The sequence below is a fragment of the Molossus molossus genome, unplaced genomic scaffold (assembly GCF_014108415.1).
Source record: "Molossus molossus isolate mMolMol1 unplaced genomic scaffold, mMolMol1.p scaffold_m16_p_8, whole genome shotgun sequence".
NCBI classification, from domain to species: domain Eukaryota; kingdom Metazoa; phylum Chordata; class Mammalia; order Chiroptera; family Molossidae; genus Molossus; species Molossus molossus.
Genome location: NW_023425402.1, coordinates 10,183,623 through 10,206,656, shown reverse-complemented (window position 1 = coordinate 10,206,656; position 23,034 = coordinate 10,183,623). Strand labels below are relative to the sequence as shown.

Genomic DNA, 23,034 nt, shown 5'->3' with positions numbered 1-23,034 from the left:
TGACAAGGACACAAATTCTGACACATGCTACAACATGGATGAACCTTGAAAACCGTATACTAACTGAAATTAGCCAGTCACAAAAAAGACAAATATTGTATAATTCCACTTTATAAGGTACCTGAAGTGGTCAAACACATAAAGAAAGCAAGTAGAATGATAATCTGGGGCTGAAGGAAGGGAGAACGGGGAGTTGTTGGTGTAGAGTTTCAGTTTTTCATGATGAAAAGGTTCTGGAGATTGTACAACAATGTGAATATAGTTACCACTACTAAACAATATACACTTAAAAATTGTTAAGATGGTAAATTTTAAGTTGTGTATATTTCCACAATTAAAAAAAAAAACACAACTTAGCACAAAGTTATACTAATCAAGACAGTACGGTACTGGCATACGAATAGACATATGGATCAACAGAATAGAATTGAGAGCCCAGAAATGAACTCTTCCGTTTATGGTCAATTGATCATCAACAAGGGTGCCAAGGCAATTCATTGGTAAAAGGAGAGTATTTACAACAAATGGCACTGAGACAACTGGGTATCTACATTCTTTTGTATGAAGTTGAATCCAAAACTCACAACACACAGAAAAATTAACTCAAAATGTATCAGAGACCTAAATATGAGGGCTACAAATTATAAAACTCTCTCAAGAAAGCATAGTAGGAAGTCTTCATGATCCTGGATTAGGCAAGGGTTTCCTAGATATAACACCAAAAACACAAGCAAAAAATCAATAAAATTAGACAAATTGGACTTCTTCAAAATTAAAAATGTTTACTTCAAGATACCGTCAAGAAAGTGAAAAGACAATCCACAGAATGAGAGACATTATCTGCATATTCTTTGATAAAAGACTTATATGCAAAATATATAAAGAACTCTCACAACTCAAAAATAAAGAAATAAGCCAATTTTAGAAACAAAAGATTTAAATTCACATTTCTCCAAAGAAGATATACAAATGGTCAATAAGCATATGAAAAGATGCTCAATAGCATCAGCTATTAGGAAAATAAAGTACTGGTACATGAGCCATTACAGATAAACCTTGAAAATAGTATGCTAAGTGAAAGAAGCCAGTCACTACAGACAACATACTGTATGATTCTGTCTATATTACATATCCAGGAAAGCAAATCCACAGACAGAAAGTAGAGTAGTGGCTGCCAGAGGCTGTGGTGAGATAATAAAGAGTAATTGCTAATGGGTTTAGGGTTTCTTTTGGGGATAAGAATGTTCTAACATTAGATAGTGATGGTGTTTGTACAACTTTGTGAATACAGTAAAAAAAATAATCACTGAATTGTATACTCTGAAATGATATATTTTATGATATGTGGATTATATCTCAATAAAGAGATTAAAATGATATATTTATCTTTTAAAAAGTATGAAATGGCCCTGGCCGGTTTGGCTCAGTGGTTAAAGCATCGGCCCAAGGATTCGATTCTGGTGAAGGGCATATACCTCAGTAACTGTTCATTTCGGCCCTGGTCGGGGTCATGTGGGTGGCAATCAGTCAATGTGTCCCTCTCACATCGATGTTTCTCTCTCTCCCTCTCTCCCCTCCCACTCTATCTGAAGATAAATGGGAAAACATCCTCGGGTGAGAATTAAAAAAAAAAAAAAAAGTATGAAAGGTATTTTTTCTGGAGATAGTGACTTAAGTAAGTTACTATAAGAGTTAAATTAGAATTCATAAATAAGAATAAGAATTAAGTTTGTACTTACAGCTTTGCTTTGCAATTTGTTGAAAGAATATCTCAAGGTATCAACTGCTTCTGATTCTTCTTTGGTTACTTCAACTTCAAATCTGTTTAAAATAGCATAGGCTTCCTGTGGAGCCAGGGTGGAGTTCAGAATGATTGTCAAATGATTTAGATGCCTCCTGTGTCTTAGAAACCAGTATATTTCAGACTTGTTTCCAATATTAAACGTGTAAAGAAGCACCTCTAGATTCTCACTGACATTGGTACTGACTCTAGATCCTAGGCCCTGAAACCTGTATTTAAAAAGTGCCTACGTGATTCTGATGGAGATATAGGCAGATCACACTGAGATCTACACTAGAAAATATACCTAGAACCATTTTCTGCTTCTCTCTTCTTCTTGATCTTGTATCAGCACCATACAAAATATTTTCTCTGGTTCTGTTAAAATATGGGTTGGCTACAGAAGGAATGGAATGAAATGATGATTGGGAGATACTCCAAAGAACAGAAACTTGAATGATTAAAGAAATGGACTGCAAATGGCTTTACCAAAAGAATTTATGTATTAAGTTAAAGGACCTAATTATCCTGAGAGATTATCCTGGATTAACCGGGCAGGCCAAATGTAACCACAAAGGTGCGCAGGAAAGATGGAGGCAGGACAGTAGGAGGCAGAGAAGATGTGAGAACAGAAGCAGGCGTAGGAGAGATGCCATTGCTGGCAGGGGGCACCAGCCAAGGTTGGGGTCAGCTTCTGGACGCTGAAGAAAGCAAGAGACGGCATCTTCCCTAGAGCCTCCAGAGGAAATGCAGCCCTGCTGACATCTTGATTCCAGCCCGAAATGACCCATTCTCAGACTGCTGAGCTCCAGGACGGTAAGACAACAAATGTGTGTTGTTTTAAGCCATAAAGTTTATGGTAATTTGTTATATCAGCAATAGAAAGTGAACATAGTATCCTTTCCTAAAAACATCTGCTGATCTGAGTTCCTACAGTTGACGACTAAGCCTAAGGGAACGGTTCCCACCGTGCTGCCATGGGGTGCCATGGGCCCCTGGTTTCTAAGGAAAGACAAAGATACTTGTGGAACTTGCCAGCATGTGAGGACTGAGGTGAGACAGTGCAACCATTCCCTTCTGTGAAATGTTGGTGCTAGCATAAAAAAAAACAAAACAAAACAAAACAAAAAACGAACACTTTCTAGACAAGTACAGCATTATTACTATTCCTTTGTAAACAGGTCACTGTTGACAATTGTCAAAATACCTCCAAAGATACCAACATCAGAAAGGATAAATAGGCAGACTGTGCCATAATATAAAGAAATATGTTAACAGAATTAATTTTTTAGTGTCTCTCTATTTTTTTAAATAGCATTTCAGGAATGGAAAATGCAATCATTTCTTACTTCAATTGGTCCCAAAGTCATGTCCATTTGGATTTCATTGTCACGGATACAAGACAAGGCTTCCATCGCAAACCTGACATCATCTAAATCACGAATAGGTCTAGATAACTTTTTCAAGTAGTCATTAATAAATGTTATCATGTCTGACATTTTCTTTTTGTATTCTTCATTCAGGTATCGACAGAGTAACATCTTCCATGCCTTAGCCTCAATTGATAAGGCCAATTTCATTGGCTCTAGTGAAGACAAGAAAAGATCAGCTCATCACTCATCACCCCATTTTCTTCCAGGTAACCCCACACAGCACAGTGCAATATATTATTTTGTCTGCCAACCCTGTTTGCTTTCCTGTGTTCCATATCCTACCTCCCTCATCCACACGGTGAGAGGGTATGTATAGCCTGACCCTGAACCCGGGCCTAGCTGATCGTCCCAGTCAGTCTTGACCTTTCATGTACTAATCAGAATCCATTCTTGAGAGTTTGGAATAAGACTTAATGGGAAGCCCTGGCCAGTTTGGCTCAGCGGTTAGAGCGTCGACCTGCAGCCCCGAGAGGCCCGGGTTCGGTTCCCGCTAAGGGCACGTACCTCGGTTGCAGTTTGTCCCCGGCCCTGGTTGGTCGTGTGGGTGGCAGCCACTCGATGTGTCCCTTTCACATCGATGTTTCTCTCTCTCTCTCTCTCTCTCTCTGTTCCTGTCTCTCCCTCCCACTCTACCAGAACAAGAGAGGAAAAATGTCCTCGGGTGAGGATAAAAAAAAAAAAAGACTTAATGGGAAGCCCTCTCAACTGGGAAGCAGAAAAAGTCAGGCACAGAGGGAAGAAGAAATGAGAGTCTGAGAGAAAGGATTTCCTCCGCTTCCTGTACTGTCTCTCTTCTGGTCCATTCCTACAGCCCAGGGGCATCTTGAATTCTGGGATATATCTTTTTCCCCCCTCAATATAGCTCAAATAGGTTTCTGTTCCTTGAAAACATAACAGTTCTAACTAGTCAACTCTACCTTAGCAACACTTACCCGGTCCTTTCTCCTCTTGGTACCCCTGAACTCCCCGGCCCTGCCAAGCTTGAAACACAACTGCTCTCAACTTCCAGCAGTTAAACTGAGAGGACTAGGGAGCTGAGGACAGTGTAGCCTGGAAGACACATGGCCAGCCTGTTGACTGAGGCGTGAGATCCTATCTCATAATGTCCACACCTCCTGGGCTTCTTCTCTCCCTTTCCTGGGCCCCAGGGAGGCAGCCCACCTTCCCCTTGCTTTATCGTTATTGTCACCTATTCCATTTTTTAGTTTTCTCTAAGAGCAAGTACCTGGCCAACTAGAATGCCGTGCTACAGTTGATTTTGTGTTAAGGATCCCAGTACTAACCACTATGAGGACGCAAACAGCACATTAAAATAATAGGTGGAGTACAGTTTCTAAAGCGCTAGCGAAGTTCTTGTATTGCCCCTGATTTATAGTTTCTGTTTCTAACTAGATAATCCCTCAAGTATTGTGATTTGTCTCCAAATTAAATCCCTACTTGATAGATACTATAGTATGTAATATTTACTGGACATTAACTATTTGCCAGGTACTATGCTAAGTATCTTACATAAAGTAGTTCATGAGGTGTGTCCTGTCTGTCACCAGCAGAAAAGGGATCGAGTAACCTTGGCAGTCATATTTGACAGCCACAGTTACACTGTTTCCTGGAGCATAGATCCGAAAATCTACTTAAAGTGGATAGTGGGCCCTGGCCGGTTTGGCTCAGCGGTTAGAGTGTCCGCCTGCGGTCCGGAGAGACCCGGGTTCGGTTCCTGTTAAGGGCATGTACCTCAGTTGCAGTTTGTCCCTGGCCCTGGTTGGTCGTGCGGGTGGCAGCCACTCGATGTGTCCCTTTCACATCGATGTTTCCCTCTCTCTCTCTTCCTCTCTTTCCCTCCCACTCTGTCTGTGCAAAAAATGGAAAAATGTCCTCGGATGAAAAAAATAAAAATAAATAAATAAAAATAAAGTGGATAGTGGATGCAAAACAGGTCCTTCAAACATCTTCTGAGAATAAAATCTCACAAATTTAAGACAAGACTGATTATACCTCTGTAGCCATGGCAATAAGTAGCTACCGCAATCAATTTTAAACCCAAATCATAGACCAATTCACCTTATTCACATGCTTTTACAAGCCAATCAGTGTCAGCCCCTCTTTTCTGAATGTCAACCAATCAGAAGGAACATAAGGCTGCCTCTGAGTGCCAACCAATCAGCAACAGCCTCTCTGAAGGAGCATCCTTCTGCAGATACTGTTCAGGCCCACAGTGTAAGACCTCCAGTCTGCTCTGCAGGGAGCTGGCCTGACCAGCACCACTCTCCTCCCTGCAGTAAGTAATCAAGTCAGCTTGGGCACTTATTATTTTTTTATCCTCACCCGAGGACATTTTTTCATTTTTTGTTCAGGTAGAGTCGGTGGGGGGGGGGAGAGGAACAGAGAAAGAGAGAGAAACATCGATGTGAAAGGAACACATCAAGTGGTTGCCACCGACCAGGGCTGGGGACTAACTGGAACGGACTAACTGGAACCGAGGGAACACATCAAGTGGTTGCCACCGACCAGGGCTGGGGACTAACTGGAACGGACTAACTGGAACCGAGGGAACACATCAAGTGGTTGCCACCGACCAGGGCTGGGGACTAATTGGAACGGACTAACTGGAACCGAGGCACGCGCCCTTAGCGGGAACCGAACCGGGATCTCTCAGGACCGCAGGCCGACGCTCTAACCACTTAGCCAAACCGGCCAGGGCAGCTTGGGCTTTTTATTTCGGACATTAAGTGGTTGCCTTATCATCCTTTGATATGCTAATCCCAAACAGTTTAACTTTTCAGAAGACCTCACGCTGACTCTTACTTCAGGTACACAGCCCCTCCTCACAGTAACCTGAAAAAGAGTTTCAACTGTACTTTTAGTTGTTTACCAATCGAGAAACTGTGCAACATATTAAGTGTATTAAGCCACCTTGGTATAATATTATATATAAAAATACATCATATGTAACATACATATTATATATAACAGATATAAACAATACTGGTGGGCCAGAAATATTTAATATTTATATTGTTATACCAAGGTAACTTAATGACTGCTTTCTAAATAAAGTAGCATTCATGTAAAAATACAGATATTTTATGTAATATTTTTTAAATACCTGTGTGCAGTTCAAGTGCTCTGACAATGATAACAGGCGTGAGCTCATCAATCTCCTGCTCAAAAGTAGCATAGTGCAGAATTTCTGATCTGATTTCAGTCAGAGAGGGATTGTTCGTCAAAAACTCCTGTAGTAAGGACACAATCAATGTTTTCTTTAGCTTTCGCCAGTATAAATCCTACGCTTACAACACTTGCATTAGAAAACTGCATTTACTTATGCACTTGTCCACTTGTCTGTGCTGCCAGGCCAGGGGCGCGCAAGGAAAGGGGTGAACTAAGTGTTAGTACTGCAGGGAGGCTGTGCGAGGGAGTCACAGGGTCACATGAACGGCTGTTCAAAGCTCTCAGGTTTCCTTGAGTCTCTAACCAGAAATACGGCCCAGTCCACATAAGCATGCCACACCCTGAACACCTGGCCTGTGGATGCTCTGGAACGTAACTGGTACTCAACTGTTTACCCAAACTAAATGCAACCTGCCCGAGCCTCAGTATCAGTTGCCTGAGTGTCACTGTGAGGATTCCACACAGTAAAACGTGTTAAGTGCTTGGCATTTATAGGTTCTTGACCTCTGCTCACGAGTTCCTGTCATTGTCATTGACACTTTCTTGGTGCTCCCACACACGTTAGATAGAAACAATTCAAACCCAAACTGCATCACAAGCAGCAGAAACACACCTTCACTTTCACGTCTCGGTCCTCTGTCCAGAGTGTCTTGTATTTCTGAAAGTCCTGCAGGGCCTCATTGGCCACCTTTCTCAGAGAATTCACAGAGGAAGAAAGGAGGAGGACCAACTTGGAAATATCCTTGTGTTCTGCTACACCTGGATAAAAATTCTTCAGCTTCCTTGCAGGAATTACTTCTTCAAAAGACTCTGAAAACAGATGTTTTCAAATGTAGATAAACATCTATATTCAACTTTAAATATATCAATTTCATTATGTGTAGACTTTTTCAAGACTCTCCCTCTAAATAATTAAGAGCTATTCTCTTGCCATCTTCATTAATTTCTCTATTGATTTGAGAGAGAGGGGAAGGGAGAGGGTGAGAGAGATAGAAACATTGATGAGCAAGAACATCGACTGGCCACCTCCTGCATGCCCCCCACTGGGGATTGGGCCCACAAGCTGGGCATGTGCTCTGACTGGGAATCGAACTGGTGACCTCTTGGTGCATGGGTCAATGCTCAACCACTGAGCCACACTAGCCAGGCTCCACTTATTCTTTTCTAAAGATATTTTTATTGAATTTTTTTTTTTTAGAGAGAGAGGAAGGGAGAGAAAGAAAAAAAAAACACATTGATGCGAGAGGGAACCATGGAGGGGCCGCTTCCGGCACACCCTGTGGTGGGGATCAGGCCCGCAACCCGAGCGTGTGCCCTGACCGGAGTCAAACCAGCAGCTTCTTGGTGCACAAAACAGCAGAAGCCAACCAACTGAGCCACACTGTCCAGGGCTCTTTGCTTATTTTTATCAAACTATTGTGTCTTATTAAACTAATCTGAGGTCTCAATTTCTTTAGTGTGGAAAAACTGTGTTTTTCAGAGGGGAGAACTGAAAGACACTGATTAAAATCCCCCCCTAATTTTTTTTAAAGTCCTCCAAGGAAAGGTCAAAAGAGGTGAAATTGCTACCTTCCAAAAGAGTATGGTGGTTATAGGGGAGGCACCGTATTTATCACCACATAACCTTAGACCAGTTGTTTAACCTTCACAGAGATTTGTGAGAATGAAATGAGACATATGTTCGTCTTCAGCTGGACACCTGGTATATACGGTCATCCCATCACTATTAACCACCACTATAAACATCTCTTGCCAAAATCTGGTTATGTCACAGCCTTGATGGACATCTTCAAGTATTCTCCATCAGAGACATGCAGATATTGTTGTTTGGCCCAAACAGTGCCTAACTTTTTAAAACAGTTGTTAACAATTAAAAACCTTGGGATTTCACGCAAAATTCCAGATTTTCAGCTTCTTTCTTAAAATTTGGTGTACAGGGCCTACATTCCTCTGTGGCAACACTTAGCTGAAGTTGAGTATCTACTCTAAGGCCAGTCACTTATTTGCTCTTATATTTTGTATTTAATCAAAATTAAAACAAAAGAAAATGACAAGGAATTGGCTTACGTTAATTAATTAATTAACTAATGTTGCACATCTGGGTAGTTCTATCCCTTTTATTGCAGAGAAGTAGTCCATTGTGTCAATATACCACATTTTGTTTATCCATTCACCAATTTTTGGACATCGAGATTTCTAGCAACTTGGGTCTATTGCAAATAATGCAGCTATGAATGTTCACATGTAAGTCTTTATATGGACATATGATTTCATTTCTCTAAGGTGAATTCCTAAAGGTGGAGTTGCTGAGCCAAATGGTAAAGTTATGTTTAAATTTTTGAAGGAAATGATTACCTGGTTCCAAAGTGGCTGTACCTTTTTGTTGTTGTTGTTACAGATGTTGCTCTTTTTTACCCCATTGGCACCCCCCTCCCCATCGCCCCCGCCCCGTCCCCAGCTTTGTTGTCCATGTCCATTGGTTATGCATACATGCATATAAGTTCTGTGATTTATCTCTCCCCCCCCAACCCCCTCTTCTGAGGGATGTCATTCTGTGCCCTACTTCCATGTTTCTGGGTCTACTGCATTCCTCAGACTGTTATGTTCATTATATTCCATATATAAGTGAGATCATGTGGTATTTGTCTTTTGCTGCTTGGCTTATTTCGTTTAGGATAATACTTTCCAGGTCCCTCCATGTCACCTCAAAGGATAAGAGATCTTTCTTTCTTACAGCTGCATAGTACTCCATTGTGTATATGTACCACTGCTTTTTTATCCATTCATCTACTGATGGACACTTGGGCTGTTTCCAGATCTTAGCTATTATAGATAGTGCTGCTATGAACATGGGGGTACATATATTCTTTCTGATTGGTGTTTCAGGCTTCTTAGGGTATATTCCTAGAAGTGGGATCACTGGGTCAAATGGAAGTTCAATCTTTAATTTTTTGCGGTAACACCATATTGTTTTCCATAGTGGCTGCACCAGTCTGCATTCCCACCAGCAGTGTACTAGAGACCCCTTTTCTCCACACCCTCACCAACACTTCTTGTTTGATGATTTGTTGATGGCGGCCATTCTGACAGGTGTGAGGTGATACCTCACTGTTGTTTTAATTTGCATCTCTCTGATGATTAGGGATGTTGAGCATTTCTTCATATGTCTCCTGGCCATTTAATGTCCTGTTTGGAGAGGTGTCTATTAAGTACATCTGCCCATTTTTTAACTGGGTTCTTTGTTTTCCTTTTGGGGAGCTGTATGAGTACTCTATATATTTTAGAAATTAACCCCTTATCTGATGTATCATTGGCAATGATGTTCTCCCATACAGTGGGTTGCCTATCCATTTTGATGATTGTTTCGTTTGCTGTGCAGAAGCTTTTAAGTTTGATGTAGTCCCATGTGTTCATTTTTTCCTTTGTTTCTGTAGCCTTAGGTGATGCATCAGTGAAAATTCTGCTGTGTATGATGTCTGAAATTTTGATGCCTACATTTTCTTCTAGAATTTTTAGGGATTCACGGGTCACATTTAAGTCTTTTATCCATTTTGAGTTTATTTTTGTGTATGGTGTAAGTTGATGGTCTAGTTTCATTTTTTTGCATGTAGCTGTCCAATTTTCCCCATACCATTTATTAAAGAGGCTGTCTTTACTCTATGCTCTTGCCACCTTTGTCAAATATTAATTGAGCATATTGCCTTGGGTCCATTTCTGGGTTCTCAGTTCTGTTCCACTGGTCTATATGCCTGTTCTTGTGCCAGTACCAGGCTGTTTTGATTACAGTCGCTTTGTAGTATAACCTGATATCTGGTATTGTGATCCCACCTACTTTGTCCTTCTTTTTCAAAATTGCTGTGGCTATTTGGGGACTTTTTTGGTTCCATATGAACTTTTGTTTATGTATTTTTTTTTTAATCTTTATTGTTGAATGTAGAATATATTACAGATGTTCCTCATTTTCCCCCCATTAAACCCCTCCTCCCCACACCTGCCCCCCTCCCGCCTTTTCCCACACTATTGTCTGTGTCCATTGGTTATGCATATAAGTTCTTCGGTTTATTTCTTCCCACCCCCCAACCCCTTTCCCTTTGAGGTTTGTCAGTCTAGCAATGAATTTATACTTCTTAGTCCCTTCACCTTTTTCACTCATTCCCCCAAACCCCCTCCCATCTGGCAACCAACAAAATGTTCTCTGTATCTATGAGAATGTTTCTGTTCTACCTGTTCATTTTGTTTGTAGATTCCATTGTCGATAGATATGTATTCATTGCCATTTTGTTTGTTCATATATTTTATCTTTTTCTTCAAAAAGACCCTTCATCATTTCATATAATAACAGTTTGGTGGTGATAAACTCCTTTAACTTTTTCTTGTCTGGGAAACTCTTTCTATGGCCATCGATTCTAAATGACAGCTTTGCAGAATAGAGTAATCTTGGTTGTAGGTTCTTGCATTTCATCACTCTGAATATTTCTTACCACTCCCTTCTGGCCTTCTGGCCTGCAAAGTTTCTTTTGAGAATCAGCTGACAGCCTTATGGGAACGCCCTTGTAAGTAACTAGCTGCCTTTCTCCTGCTGCTTTTAAGATTCTCTCTTTGTCTTGAACCTTTTGCATTTTGATGATGATGTGTCTTGGTGTGGGCCTCTTGGGGTTCATCTTGTTTGGGACTCTGTGATTCCTGGACTTGTATGTCTGTTTCCTTCAGCAAGTTAGGGAAGTTTTCTGCCATTATTGTTTCAAACAGGTTTTCAATTTCTTGTTCTCGCTCTTCTCCTTCTGGCACCCCCAAGATGCGAATGTTGGCACACTTGAAGTTGTCCCAAAGGCTCCTTACACTATCCTCATTTTTTTGGATTCTTTTTTTTTTCTGTTCTGATTGGGTGTTTTTGCTTCCTTATATTCCAAATTGATGGTTTGCTTCTTGGCTTTACGTACTCTACTATTGAATCTGTGTAAATTATTCTTTATTTCAGTTAATGCCTCCTTCATTTCTGACTGGTCCTTTTTTATGCTCTTGAGGCCCTCACTAAGTTCACTAAGGTTCTCACTAAGTTCATTGAGCATCCTTATAAGCAGTATTTTGAACTCAGCATCTGTTAGGTTATCTCCATTTGCTTAGTTCTTTTCTTGGGGTTTTGTTCTTTTATTTGGGACCTGTTTCTTTGTCTCCTCATTTTGGCTGCCTCCCTGTGTTTGTTTCTGTGTATTACTTAATGAGAGGTATGGGGCTAGCAGAGACCAGATGCTGCTTGTTTGAAAGAATTTAGGAAAACCTGAAGCAGGATCCAAGACAGGCCAGTCCTATGGTGAAGCAAGTGGCAACAGCTTGGGTGGGCCTGAAAGTTGGGTGGGGCAGGGCCTCAGGGAGTCACCAGGGCGGGGTTACCAGTGTGAGCCAGGTTGCTGGAGTCCCAGATATGGCTGCTGTCTGCCACCCCAGGGAAGGACTCACCAAGGGAACAAAGGCCTCTGACAGCATGTTTGTCCTGGAGAAAGCCCCCTCTCCAGCCTTCGCTGCAGTGCCAAACAGCTCAGTTCTTCCCTGTATGTGTCTGGCGCCCCTCGAGCTGCCTCCCCTCCAAGGTTAGAGGAAGTGAAGAGCTGCCTGGAGCTCCAGCCGCCTCAGCCTCCCTGAGCCTCTGTTCCCACTGGCTTTTCCAGCCAGAAGTAATGGGGATTCTCTTCCTGGCACTGGAACCCTGAGCGGGGCACCTGGTGTGGGACAGGGACCCCTCAGTCCTCAGGAAGGAGCTTCCCAGCCGAGGTGTCCTCCTGATTTTTATCCACACACGTGGGTGTGGGACCAGCCCGTCCACCTCCGCCCCTCCTTCCAGTCTCCATGTGGCTGCTGCTTTAACTCTGTAGTTGTAGGACTGCCATTCAGCTTGATTTCAGGCAGTTTTGAATGATGGTTGTTCTATAGTTTAGTTGTAACTTTGATGTGGTTGTGGGAGGACGCTATGCCACCATCTTGACCAGAAGTCTGAACTTTTGAAGTATTTGTTCTAGTTCTGTGAAATATGTTGTTGGTATTTTGATGGGGATTTCATTGAATCTATAGATTGGTTTGGGTAGTATGGACAATTTAATGATGTTAATTCTTCCATTCCATGAACAAGGTATGTGCTTCCACTTTTTTATATCTTCCTCTATTTCTTTTTTCAATGTCCTGTAGTTTTCTGCAAATAAGTCCTTTACTTCTTTGCATCAGAGTTACAAGTTCTCTGTCAACAATTGGTATTGTCAACTATCATTTTTTTAAAATTTAAGCCATTCTAATTAGTGTCTAGTGGTATCTCATCATGGTTTATTAAATTTGTATTTTCCTAACAACTAAAGATGTTGAGCATCTTTTCATGTGTTTATTAGCCATTCATATATCTTCTTTGCTGAGCTGTCTAATCTTTTGTTATTATTATTTAGCTTTAAGAATGCTTTTTATATTTTGAACACAAGCACTTTATCAGATGTGTGATTTGCAAACATTTTTTCCCAATCTGTGGCTTCTCTTTTTAATTTTTCTAATTGTATCTTCTGAAGAGCCAAGGTTTTTAATTTGAATGAAGTTCAAACTATCAATATTTTTCTTTTATGGATCATGCTCTTGCTGTCATATCTAAAAAAAATCCTTGTGTAGACCTGGCTGGTGTGGCTCGGTAGGCTGGAGCACCATCCTGTGCACCGAAAGGATGCCAGTTCTATTCCCAGTCAGGGCACATGCCTGGGTTGTTGCAGGTTCCATCCTCAATGGGGGCGCATACAGGAGGCAACCAATGGATGTTTCTCTCATACATCAATGTTTCTTTCTCTTGATATTTCTCTCTCTCTCTCTCTCTCTCTCTCTCTCTCTGCCTTCCTTCTCCTCTCTCTAAAATCAGTAGGACATACTGATTGCTTGTTTTCTTCTAAATTTTTTATAGTTTTAGTTCTTCTATAATTCACTTTGAATGAATTTTTATGTATGGCATGAGATAAAAGTCCAACTTCATTTTTTTAAATGCTCACCCAAGGATATGTTTTTATTAATTTTAGAGAGAGAGAAAGAAGGAAGGAAGGACAGTGATAGTAGTAGTAGTTTGGCTTTCTCCATAAGAAAGTGTCCAAAAATGTCCCTGGAATTTTGAGTGAGTGTCATATCACACTCATAATTACTTAAGGGAATAGTTTATGTGTAGTTTATATACAAGGAACACATGACCCAAACCTTCTAAGCACCATGTTCTAGCCATCTATATTTATGATAAAAATACAATGCTCCTGTATTAATTTTTAACTTTGAAATGAAAATTATGATAGTAGAACCATGATAAAAATCCTTAATTCACCCACCACCCAAATCTGGAAAGAAATGTCTGTATGTTAAGATAGGAAGAACACTAGTTTTTTAAATGCAAAACTTAAAAAGTAAACATATAAAAATGACTTTTAAAAATTGCCCTGGCCAGTATGATTCAGCAGTTAGAGCGTCGGCCTGCGGTCCAGAGAGACCGAGGTTTGATTCCCGCTAAGGGCATGTACCTCGGTTGCAGTTTATCGCCGGCCCTGGTTGGGTCGTGCGGGTGGCAGCCACTTGATGTGTCACTTTCACGTTGATGTTTCTCTCTCTCTCTTTCTTCCTCTCTCTCCCTCCCACTCTATCTGAACAAAAAAAATGAAAAAAAATGTCCTCAGGTGAGAATAAAAAAAGAAAAAAAATAGTAAAAAGTGACTTTTAAAAATATATGTGACTATATATACACACACACACACACACACACACACACACACACACATATAGTCATACCCAGGAAGAATCAGAGAAGAGCACTTATTAATTGCTGTAATTTAAAGATTCTGTTGGTCTGAGATTTAACACTCTTACTTTCTTCCTTCTTTCCTGTGCCTGCAAAGGTCGTGTCCGTAGTGGTACGGCTGGCACTGGTCATGAGAGCCTTGTGACGGATCTGCTGCTGCCCCCAGTGAGCCACTCCTCTGCTGACCTCCAGGGTTAACTGGATCATGCGGTTAATGGCCTGCTGAATGTCATCCAAACTCGGAACCATGACCTGTGGAGAGAAAAAACAAGTTCCTGGTTCTGCTGGCACCTACAGCCCATCCCTCTGCTTCTCACCACTCCCACTCTCCGCACGCACCCCTCCCCGAGCTGGGAAAGCTTCAGCTAGCTCAGGAAAAGGCTGCTTCAGGAGAGGCGTGTGCAGAGGCCACGCAGGCACTAAGTCAAGCACAGTACTTGTCCTCCCTTCCCTGTGAGGGTGGCTGGATGCAACCAAAAATTGTTGCCCTGGCCGGTTTGACTCAGCGGTTAGAGTGTCAGCCGCGATTCAGAGAGACCTGGGTTCAGTTCCTGCTAAGGGCACGTACCTCGGTTGCAGTTTGTCCCTGGCCCCAGTTGGGGTCATGTGGGTGTTGGCCAGTCCATGTGTCTCTCTCACAATGATGTTTCTCTCTCTCTCTCTCTCTCTCTCTCTCTCTCTCTCTCTCTCCCTCCCTCCCTCCCACTCTATCTGAAGATGAAAGCAAAAATGTCCTCGGGTGAGGATAAACAATAAAAATAAAAATAAAAATTGTGGACTGTGTGTTGGGTGTCCATGAAGCAAAATAACTGAAGAAGCCATACTGCCAGGAGTCTGACCTCCGTTCTCTGACTGTGCCAAACAAGCAAAGGAGCTGTCCTCCAGAAGGCCAGAACGTGTGGATGGAGAGTTAGGTGACTCACGTCCCTGCCTGGCCTAGTTCCAAGGCCCCTCAGGGAATGCCCCTCAGTCATCCTGTGTGGCTTTGATTCCAGATGCCAATACACAGGTGGGGTGATGGCAGAGATAAGAGCCACGAGGAAGCACGAGGTTCCATGGTGCTCCGGGCACAGGCTCTCTCCATTTCTGTCCTCAGCAGGTTGCCTCACGGTCGTGTGTTTGGGGTAGGGATTTGGACTTCAGAGATGGTCTTATTTAGATCATGTAATGTTTGAAGTAAGAAAAAGCAACATTTTTAGAATATTTTCTAACTGATGGTGGAACAGATGCTTTACTCCGCTGTGACATCAACCTTCAACACACCGTGAGCTAGCAGAGCAGTTTTTTATAATAGATATTAATGACAAGGTTTCTATTTTTGTTAAAAACTGAGGTGAGGTCAAAAAATACATAGGACCAAGAGGTTACCACAAATGGGGTTCAGTTCCATTGCCACCCCTCTCAAATGTGTCACCCACATACCATTGTGTTACCCTGGCTAACTTGATCACTCTTACCACATTAGGAATCGCAAGATGGACTTCAGTTTTTATAAAGGAAATGACAGCTTCTGACCGCTTCCGTCCATATACACTGTAATAAGATGGACATTTGGCTGATAAACCTTAACCTAAGACTTTATAAATAGCTTGCTATGCTACAATACTCAATCCTAGAAAAATAAAGACCATTTTCAAAATACTGAATTACGTGAAGAGAATGTTATGTATAAAGAAACCATACATTTCAGAGAGCCAAGGAAACACAGAGACTTAATAGTCTTAGAAGTAAAATACTGAATCTTGCCCTGGCCTTTTTAACTCAGTGGTTAGAGCGTCAGCCCGCAGACCAAAGAGTTGCAGGTTCAATTTTGGTCAAGGGCACATACCTTGGTTGTGGTTCAATCCCCGGCCCTGGTTGGGCTTGTGCACGAGGCAACCAGTCTCTCACATCGATGTTTCACGCCCCCTCTCTCCCTCCCTCCCTCCCACTCTATCTGAAGATAAATGAAAAAAGATCCCTGGGTGAGGATTAAAAAAAAAGTAAGTCTCATATGTATTTTTTAGCATTTTAATGTTGTTCCCTGTTAGTCATAACCATTTAATAATGTTTACTAAAAGCATTCTTTTTTCTCAGCCCTGTAACAGATGTTGGACGAGATCACCAACAAAAAGTATATACCTTCATATACTTTTCTATATTTTTTTTTGTAAGATTAAACAGGAGGCTTTGGTCAACGCTTTCCAAACACTTCCTTTTTAAACTGTATCACTCATGCTCAGACAGAAGTACAGAGACATACAAACACACGAGTGCAGGTCATGGGCACCTATCAGAGCCACCAGTGAGTTCAGTCATCTCCCTCTGCCTGGACCTCTGTCCTCATCCCAGACAAAATGATAGTGACGGTAAGCTTTCCATAGCAAGAAATGCTGACCTTACTGAAAAAACACACTTCCATTTATACATACCACCTACTGCCTGCAGCTACAGTTTTTCCAGAAGATGAGGGCCTGGGTGACAGAAGCAAAGGCACAGCACCCCAATAAGCAACTGAGCTGGGCCTCTTGTATGCTCCCAGCCAAGCCCGTTACATCCCAGTACCTCTTCAGGGGGCAATAACTGTGAACCAGTAAGACCTGGCCCCATGTTCCAGGCCCCGGGGTCATGTGGAGGCTAAAGAGAAACTCCTAGACGGAGAGACAGGGAAGGACAGACAAACGCTCAAAAATGATGAAAATCAATGTAGAGAAGTGTGACAAACTCTAAAATAAGAACAATGAAAATGTACAAAGATATAAAAGAAGGCTACCTTCCAAAAAACAAACAAAACAAATAAAATAAAATAAAAGAACTGCTAAACTAAAAAGGCATAAATGATACAACACCTGAAGGATAAGAATACGTATTCATTGAAATGCTTAAGATGCAACAGATGAAATCACCTTATACTAGACACAGAGATACTAGCCCATAATGTAGCCCAGAAATGCAAAAAGATGAAATATATGATAGAGCAGCAGGAGATAAGGAGGAGAGGCCCCAGCACTTGAGATGACCACACATCTGGTGTGCCCAAGGCAGCTCTGGATTAAATCTGTCCTGACCCTTCATCTGAACCGTGCCCCTCACCAAAAAGAGTGACCACAATAAATTATGTGGTCAATCCATTCGATCTGCAGCTCCTAGGGGTTCCATAAGAAGAGAATGTCCCAGAAGCAATAACTGAAGAGGAAATTGCTGGGGATTTTCCAGGATTAAGGAACACAATAAGCCTTCAAATAGAACGTGCACTCTGAGAACAAGGCAGGATTGAATAAAGACAACTCCGCACAGGAAGAGAAAACTGCAGAACATCCAGGCTGAAAAACAATCTTCCATTAGACTTACTGCAGACATCTCATCAGCAACAAATAGATCAGAACAAAATGAAGAAGTGCTTTCAAAGTGCTGAGAGACAAACAAAAAATTTTTATCCAGCCAAACTTGTCATGAAAGTAGGAGAGCAAAAAGGGCACTTTTAGACTCAAAATGAAGAATAAGAGAGTTTACGCCTCAAACCTCCCCACTAAGGAACCAGTGGGATAAGAAATACACACGAACCTGAAGATTTTAATAAAATATGCCAATAGATAAATATTTTTTGAGTGTTCAGGAAAAGGTAAAATTGAACCATCAAGTAGCAATGATATGGTAGGTACAGTTCAGTGAGTAAAGCATGCCAAGAACCTTGTAGTTAGAAACAAGATTAGAAAACTAAAAAACTATAGGCAGTACCTTTTGAAGCTGGAGCTAAATATGTGCATTCTAAATTTAAGGGTAACTTCTTAAGAATGGAAGTATGGGAAAGATTATTAAAGGGGAAATTACCCATCAAAAAGATAACAGAGAAAATTAAATAAACCAAAGAAAAAGGACAGTAAGCAGAAAACACAAAATAAAATGTCAGCCCTGGCCGGTTTGGCTCAGCGGTTAGAGCGTCGGCCTGTGGTCCTGAGAGACCCAGGTTCGGTTCCCGCTAAGGGCGCGTACCTCGGTTGCAGTTTGTCCCTGGCCCTGGTCGGTCGTGCGGGTGGCAGCCACTCGATGTGTCCCTTTCATGTCGATGTTTCTCTCCCTCTCTCTGTTCCTCTCTCTCCCTCCCGCTCTACCTGAACAAAAAACAAAAAAATGTCCTCGAGTGAGGATTAAAAAAAATAAATAAAATAAAATAAAATAAAATGTCATAAATTATTAAGTGTAACTATATCAGAAAATCACAGCAAATGTAAATAGACTAAAAACTCTGTTTTTAAAAATGGCCAAGATAATCAGATTGAATAAAAGAATCAGGTATACGATGATTTTAAGAAGTAAACAAAAACTGCATAGCAAGATGTAAATGAAGGGACAGAAAAAGATATACAAAATAGCTGCAAAAGTAAAATTGATGATAAACTAAAAAGAATATGAGGAATCAGGATTAATATGGATAAAGAGGTTCACCAAAAAGGAACAGAGCTCTAAGCAGATCTAACTACTATGACCTTGTATGTATCTAATGGCAGTCTTAAAATACATTAAACAAGAACTGACCAAAACAGAAGGAAAATTTGACAAGTTTACAATCACATAGTGAAATTTTAATAATGCAACTAAATTAAAATTCAGCAATGAATAGCCAAGGAATAAAATCTAACAGCAATGAACAGCCAAGGAATAAATCTAACAAAAGTATGCAAGACTTTTACACAGAAACTTATAGAACTTTGTTGAAAAATATTAAATAAGACAAATAAATCCATGATTTTGATAATCCATGATTCTGGATGGGAGATTCAATACTATAAGGATGCTAATTCTCTCCAAATATATGCAAAGATTCAATGTAATTTAAATAACCCTCCCAAAAGAAAAAATTGCTTTTCAACAACTTTTGCTTGGTTAATTAATCATATGGAAAAAATCATATGGTAGGTTTCCTACCTCACACTAAATACAAAAATCAATACCATGTAGATTAAATCACTAAATGTAAGAGATAAAACTATACCCATGGTTTTGCTCAGTGGTTAGTGCGTCTTCCCTCAGACCAAAATGTCAAGGGTTTGATTCCCGGCCAACGGCACATAAGTGGGTTGCAGGTTTGATTCATGGCCCCAGCTGGGGTTGTGTGGGAGGCAACCAATTGATGTTTCTCTCTCTCTCTCTCTCTCTCTCTCTCTCCTTCCTTCCCTCCCTCCCTTCTATTCTATCTCTATCTACAAATCAATGTAAAAATATCCTTGGGTAAGGATTAACAGCAACAACAAAAAAAGATAATACTACAAAATTTTTAGAAGACATTATGAAGTAGAAAAATCTTTCTTTTAAAAGACATAAAAGTCACAAATTACAAATAAAAAGACTGATAAATTAGACTATTTTAAAGAACAGACTGATAAAAGTGAATGTTTTTAAATTCAGCAAAGGATACCATAAAGACAATGAAGACTGGCACAACAGAGAGAAGATATTTGCTATATTATCATCAACAAACTAATATTTTGAGAGCATTGATAAATAAATCCAACCCATCAGAAAGAGAGAGAGAGAAAGAGGAGGAGGAAGAGGAGGAGGAGGGGGAGAGGGCAGAAGGGGGAGAGGGAAACAGAAGGGAAGGGAGGGAGGAGAGGGGAGGAAGAAAGGGAAGGAAAGGGAAACACACATTTTAAGGAAGAGAAAGCACAAATGGCCCATGAACATGTAACTGTTCACCTCAGTAGTAACCAGGAAAATGGTCATTGAAAATCCAGTGGGATGCAATTTCCTCTATCCTCACAAGACATTTTTAATTGAATAAACCAACTGTGTGCAAGGATGGGGCCCCATGGGCCTCTCATGCTAGTTCTTGCCTGGTAAAGTGAGGCATGCACACACCCGAGGGCCCAGACATTCCACTCCTCGCAGTGCAGCAGGGAGACAGGCACAAGAATGTTCAGAGAGGTTTTATCTACAGTAGCCCAAACTGGAAACAGCCCGAATGACCATCACCAGCAGAACAGAAAAACAGAATGTGTACACTCCAATCATACAGCAGTGACAAAAATTATATCAACATAGATGAACCTCAAAAACATAATGCTGAATATAGTCCAAAATAGGCTAAGTTAAATGATGCACTGGTTAGGGATGAAATACATGGTAAACTCTAAGGAAAACCAAGACAATGATAAACATTAAGTTCAGGACAGTATTACCTTTGGGTGAGCCTGAGAGCACCAGTAAGCGGACAGGTCCTATTCCGTGTTCTTCATCTTGGTCTGACTGCTAGGAACTTGGTTGTTCATTTGATCACTATTTTGGCAATATTACCCTTATATTTTCATACAGTCTTTTCATCAAAGCTATATTTCAAATTTTAAAATTTTTTAAATAAAATAGACATGCTTTTATTAGCATTAAGTTATGACAGTTAATATTACCAGACATATTTAGTATATTTTCAACTTGCCTTGAAACAAATATTCTTCTTTTCATTGTATCCAAAGATAACCGTGTAGCTTTTTGAAGACTGTCTAGTAATTGATGAGAGAAGTAAGCATAGACCTCTTTACATTCCTGTAATAAGAAAGCACATTACATTTGGTACAAAAGATAAAAACTCTGAAACCTCCAAAGCAAGAACGCAATATTAGAAGTGTCATGTGAATGATGAAAAACCATGAACTGTAAAATTTTTATTATATTGTAGAAATAAGTTCAACTCTAAATTACTTGTTTATCTTTTTTATATGAAAAGTTTGCTTTCATAAACACCCTAGCAAACCATAAGGACTTACTTACTGAAAAGCCAAAACTCAAAAATGCCTTTTTCAAAGTAATCATGGTTTGCTCAATACTCAGTAATTCACTTGACAAAACTGAGGCACTTTCTAAGTGTAGTACACTTAATGCTTAGCGGTGTGGGCAGAAGGGGATAGTCTCATCCTCAAAATGTTCGCTTGGTGGATAAACATATTTTAAAATGCAAAATACCAATTTTTTTTTTCCTTCAAATTGAGAAGATGGCGGTGGGCAGGACCGGAGCAAGGGTGAATGTGTGAGAGTTGAGCAAATGTGAGGAAGAGTGTGAGTGGACATGAGTGTGGATGAGCAACCTTGAGCAGTGCAGAAACGTGGGGTAGAGGGTTCCTGTGCTGTAGACGGGGAGCAGCCAGCTACTATGGTAAGCAGCTTGTCAGGGAGCTTCTCCCTGCAGGGCCAGGAGGTTCCGCCATTTTGGAAGAGCCCTGGTCCTCTCTGGGAGGAGGCAGTGGGGAGCAGCTAAGGCCAAACAACCTGAGTCCACCAGAGTGCCTTGCACCATCGGACCAGAAGACTCCACTGTGTCAACGTGGACGAGTGCACAGTAGTGGCACTATCAAGGTGCCTGCTGCAGTAGCTGCAACAGGCTGGGAGCCCAGCACCTTCCCCAACAGCAGCAGTAACTGAACAGAAGTGGAGCCCCACCCCCAACAGCAGCTGAGGCTCTGGAGCCAAAACACCCCCAGCAGCAGAGGCTCAGGAGCAGTCATTCATCCCCAGGCAGCAGCAGCACATATCGGCAGCCAAGACCCATCCCCCGTGGCATCAACAGAGGCTGATCAGAAGTGGTGCCCCAGCCCAAGCAGCAGCATGCCTCGGGCAGCTGAGACCTGTCCCTGATAACTGCAGCAGTGAATTGGAGTGGAGCTCCTCCCCCAGCAGCAGCAAAGTCCCAGGAGCTGAGCATTCTCATTCCCCAACAGCAGCAGAGGTTTGGGATCTGAGAGCACCCCCTGGCAACAGCAGCAGTAGTAGTAGTGCAAACCGGGAGCTGACAGTCGCCCCCAGCAGCGACTAAACAGGAACTGAGTCCCACCAGGGAGCAACATATCCTAGCAGTCCACCAGGAGGACCCATGCACCCCAGAAACACACTAGTAGGTACCATGCACTCCAGCTGTGCACCAGCGGGACCCGCGCTGCATGCACCCCAAGAGTGCCTAACACAACAGACCAATACCAGCCACCAGTTATCAATCCTCCAGGACCCAGAGCATGCAAGAGGTACCACACACCAAAACAGTCTGGGAGGCACAGCAGCCTTATTTGATACACACTGTCCTGCCTACACATTCCAACATTCCTCACTGGGCCTAGAACTACCAGACTGCTAAAATGGTGAGACAAAGAAACAATACCCAAATGAAAAAAAAGGAGGACTCACCAGAAAAGGAACTGCAGGAAATGGAAGAAAGCAATTTGTCAGATAAAGAATTCAAAGCAATGATTTTAAGGATGTTCAAACAATTTAGTGAGAACTACAAACAACTTAGTAAGAATTATGAAGAGCTCAGTGGAAACTACACCGGCTTGAAAAAGGAGGTAAAAGCTATGAATAAAAATTAAGAAGAAATGACTTCCGGTTAAGATGGTGGCGTAGGTAAACGTGGTATTGCGTCCTCCCACAACCACATCAAAGTTACAACTAAACTACAGAACAACCATCATTCAAAACCGCCTGAAATCAAGCTGAATGGAAGTCGTACAACTACGGAACTAAGAAAAAAAAAAGCAGCTACATCCAGACTGGTAGGACGGGCGGAGGCGGCGAGACGGGCTGGTCCCACACCCAAGCGTGGTGGATAAAAATCACGAGGCTCCCGCGGCTGGGAAGGTCCTTCCTGAGGACTGAGGGGTCCCCGTCCCACACCAGGTGCCCTGTTCAGGGTTCCAGTGCCAGGAAGAGAAGTCCCCATAACTTCTGGCTGGAAAAAACAGTGGAAACTGAGGCTCAGGGAGGCTGAAGCGGCTGGAGCCCCAGGCAGCTCCTTAAAGGGCCCGCGCACGGACTTATCGGACTCTCTCCCTCTAAGCTCAGAGGGAAGGCAGCTCGAGGGGCGCCAGAGACATACAGGGAAGAACTGAGCTGTT

At 41.7% G+C, this 23,034-nt stretch overlaps 1 protein-coding gene across 1 annotated transcript in view; it reads right to left on the bottom strand.

Annotated features, from left to right (window-relative positions):
* Positions 1–23,034, bottom strand: part of DNAH8 (dynein axonemal heavy chain 8) — a 295,615-nt gene that overhangs the window by 194,011 nt on the left and 78,570 nt on the right. The window contains exons 21-27 of the mRNA XM_036248715.1: positions 20,592–20,698; positions 15,637–15,712; positions 14,248–14,431; positions 6,995–7,191; positions 6,317–6,443; positions 3,130–3,365; positions 1,740–1,844 (exon numbers count right to left, since the gene is read on the bottom strand). Coding sequence (XP_036104608.1) covers positions 1,740–1,844; positions 3,130–3,365; positions 6,317–6,443; positions 6,995–7,191; positions 14,248–14,431; positions 15,637–15,712; positions 20,592–20,698 — 1,032 coding nt within the window. The remainder of the gene's footprint in view (positions 1–1,739; positions 1,845–3,129; positions 3,366–6,316; positions 6,444–6,994; positions 7,192–14,247; positions 14,432–15,636; positions 15,713–20,591; positions 20,699–23,034) is intronic.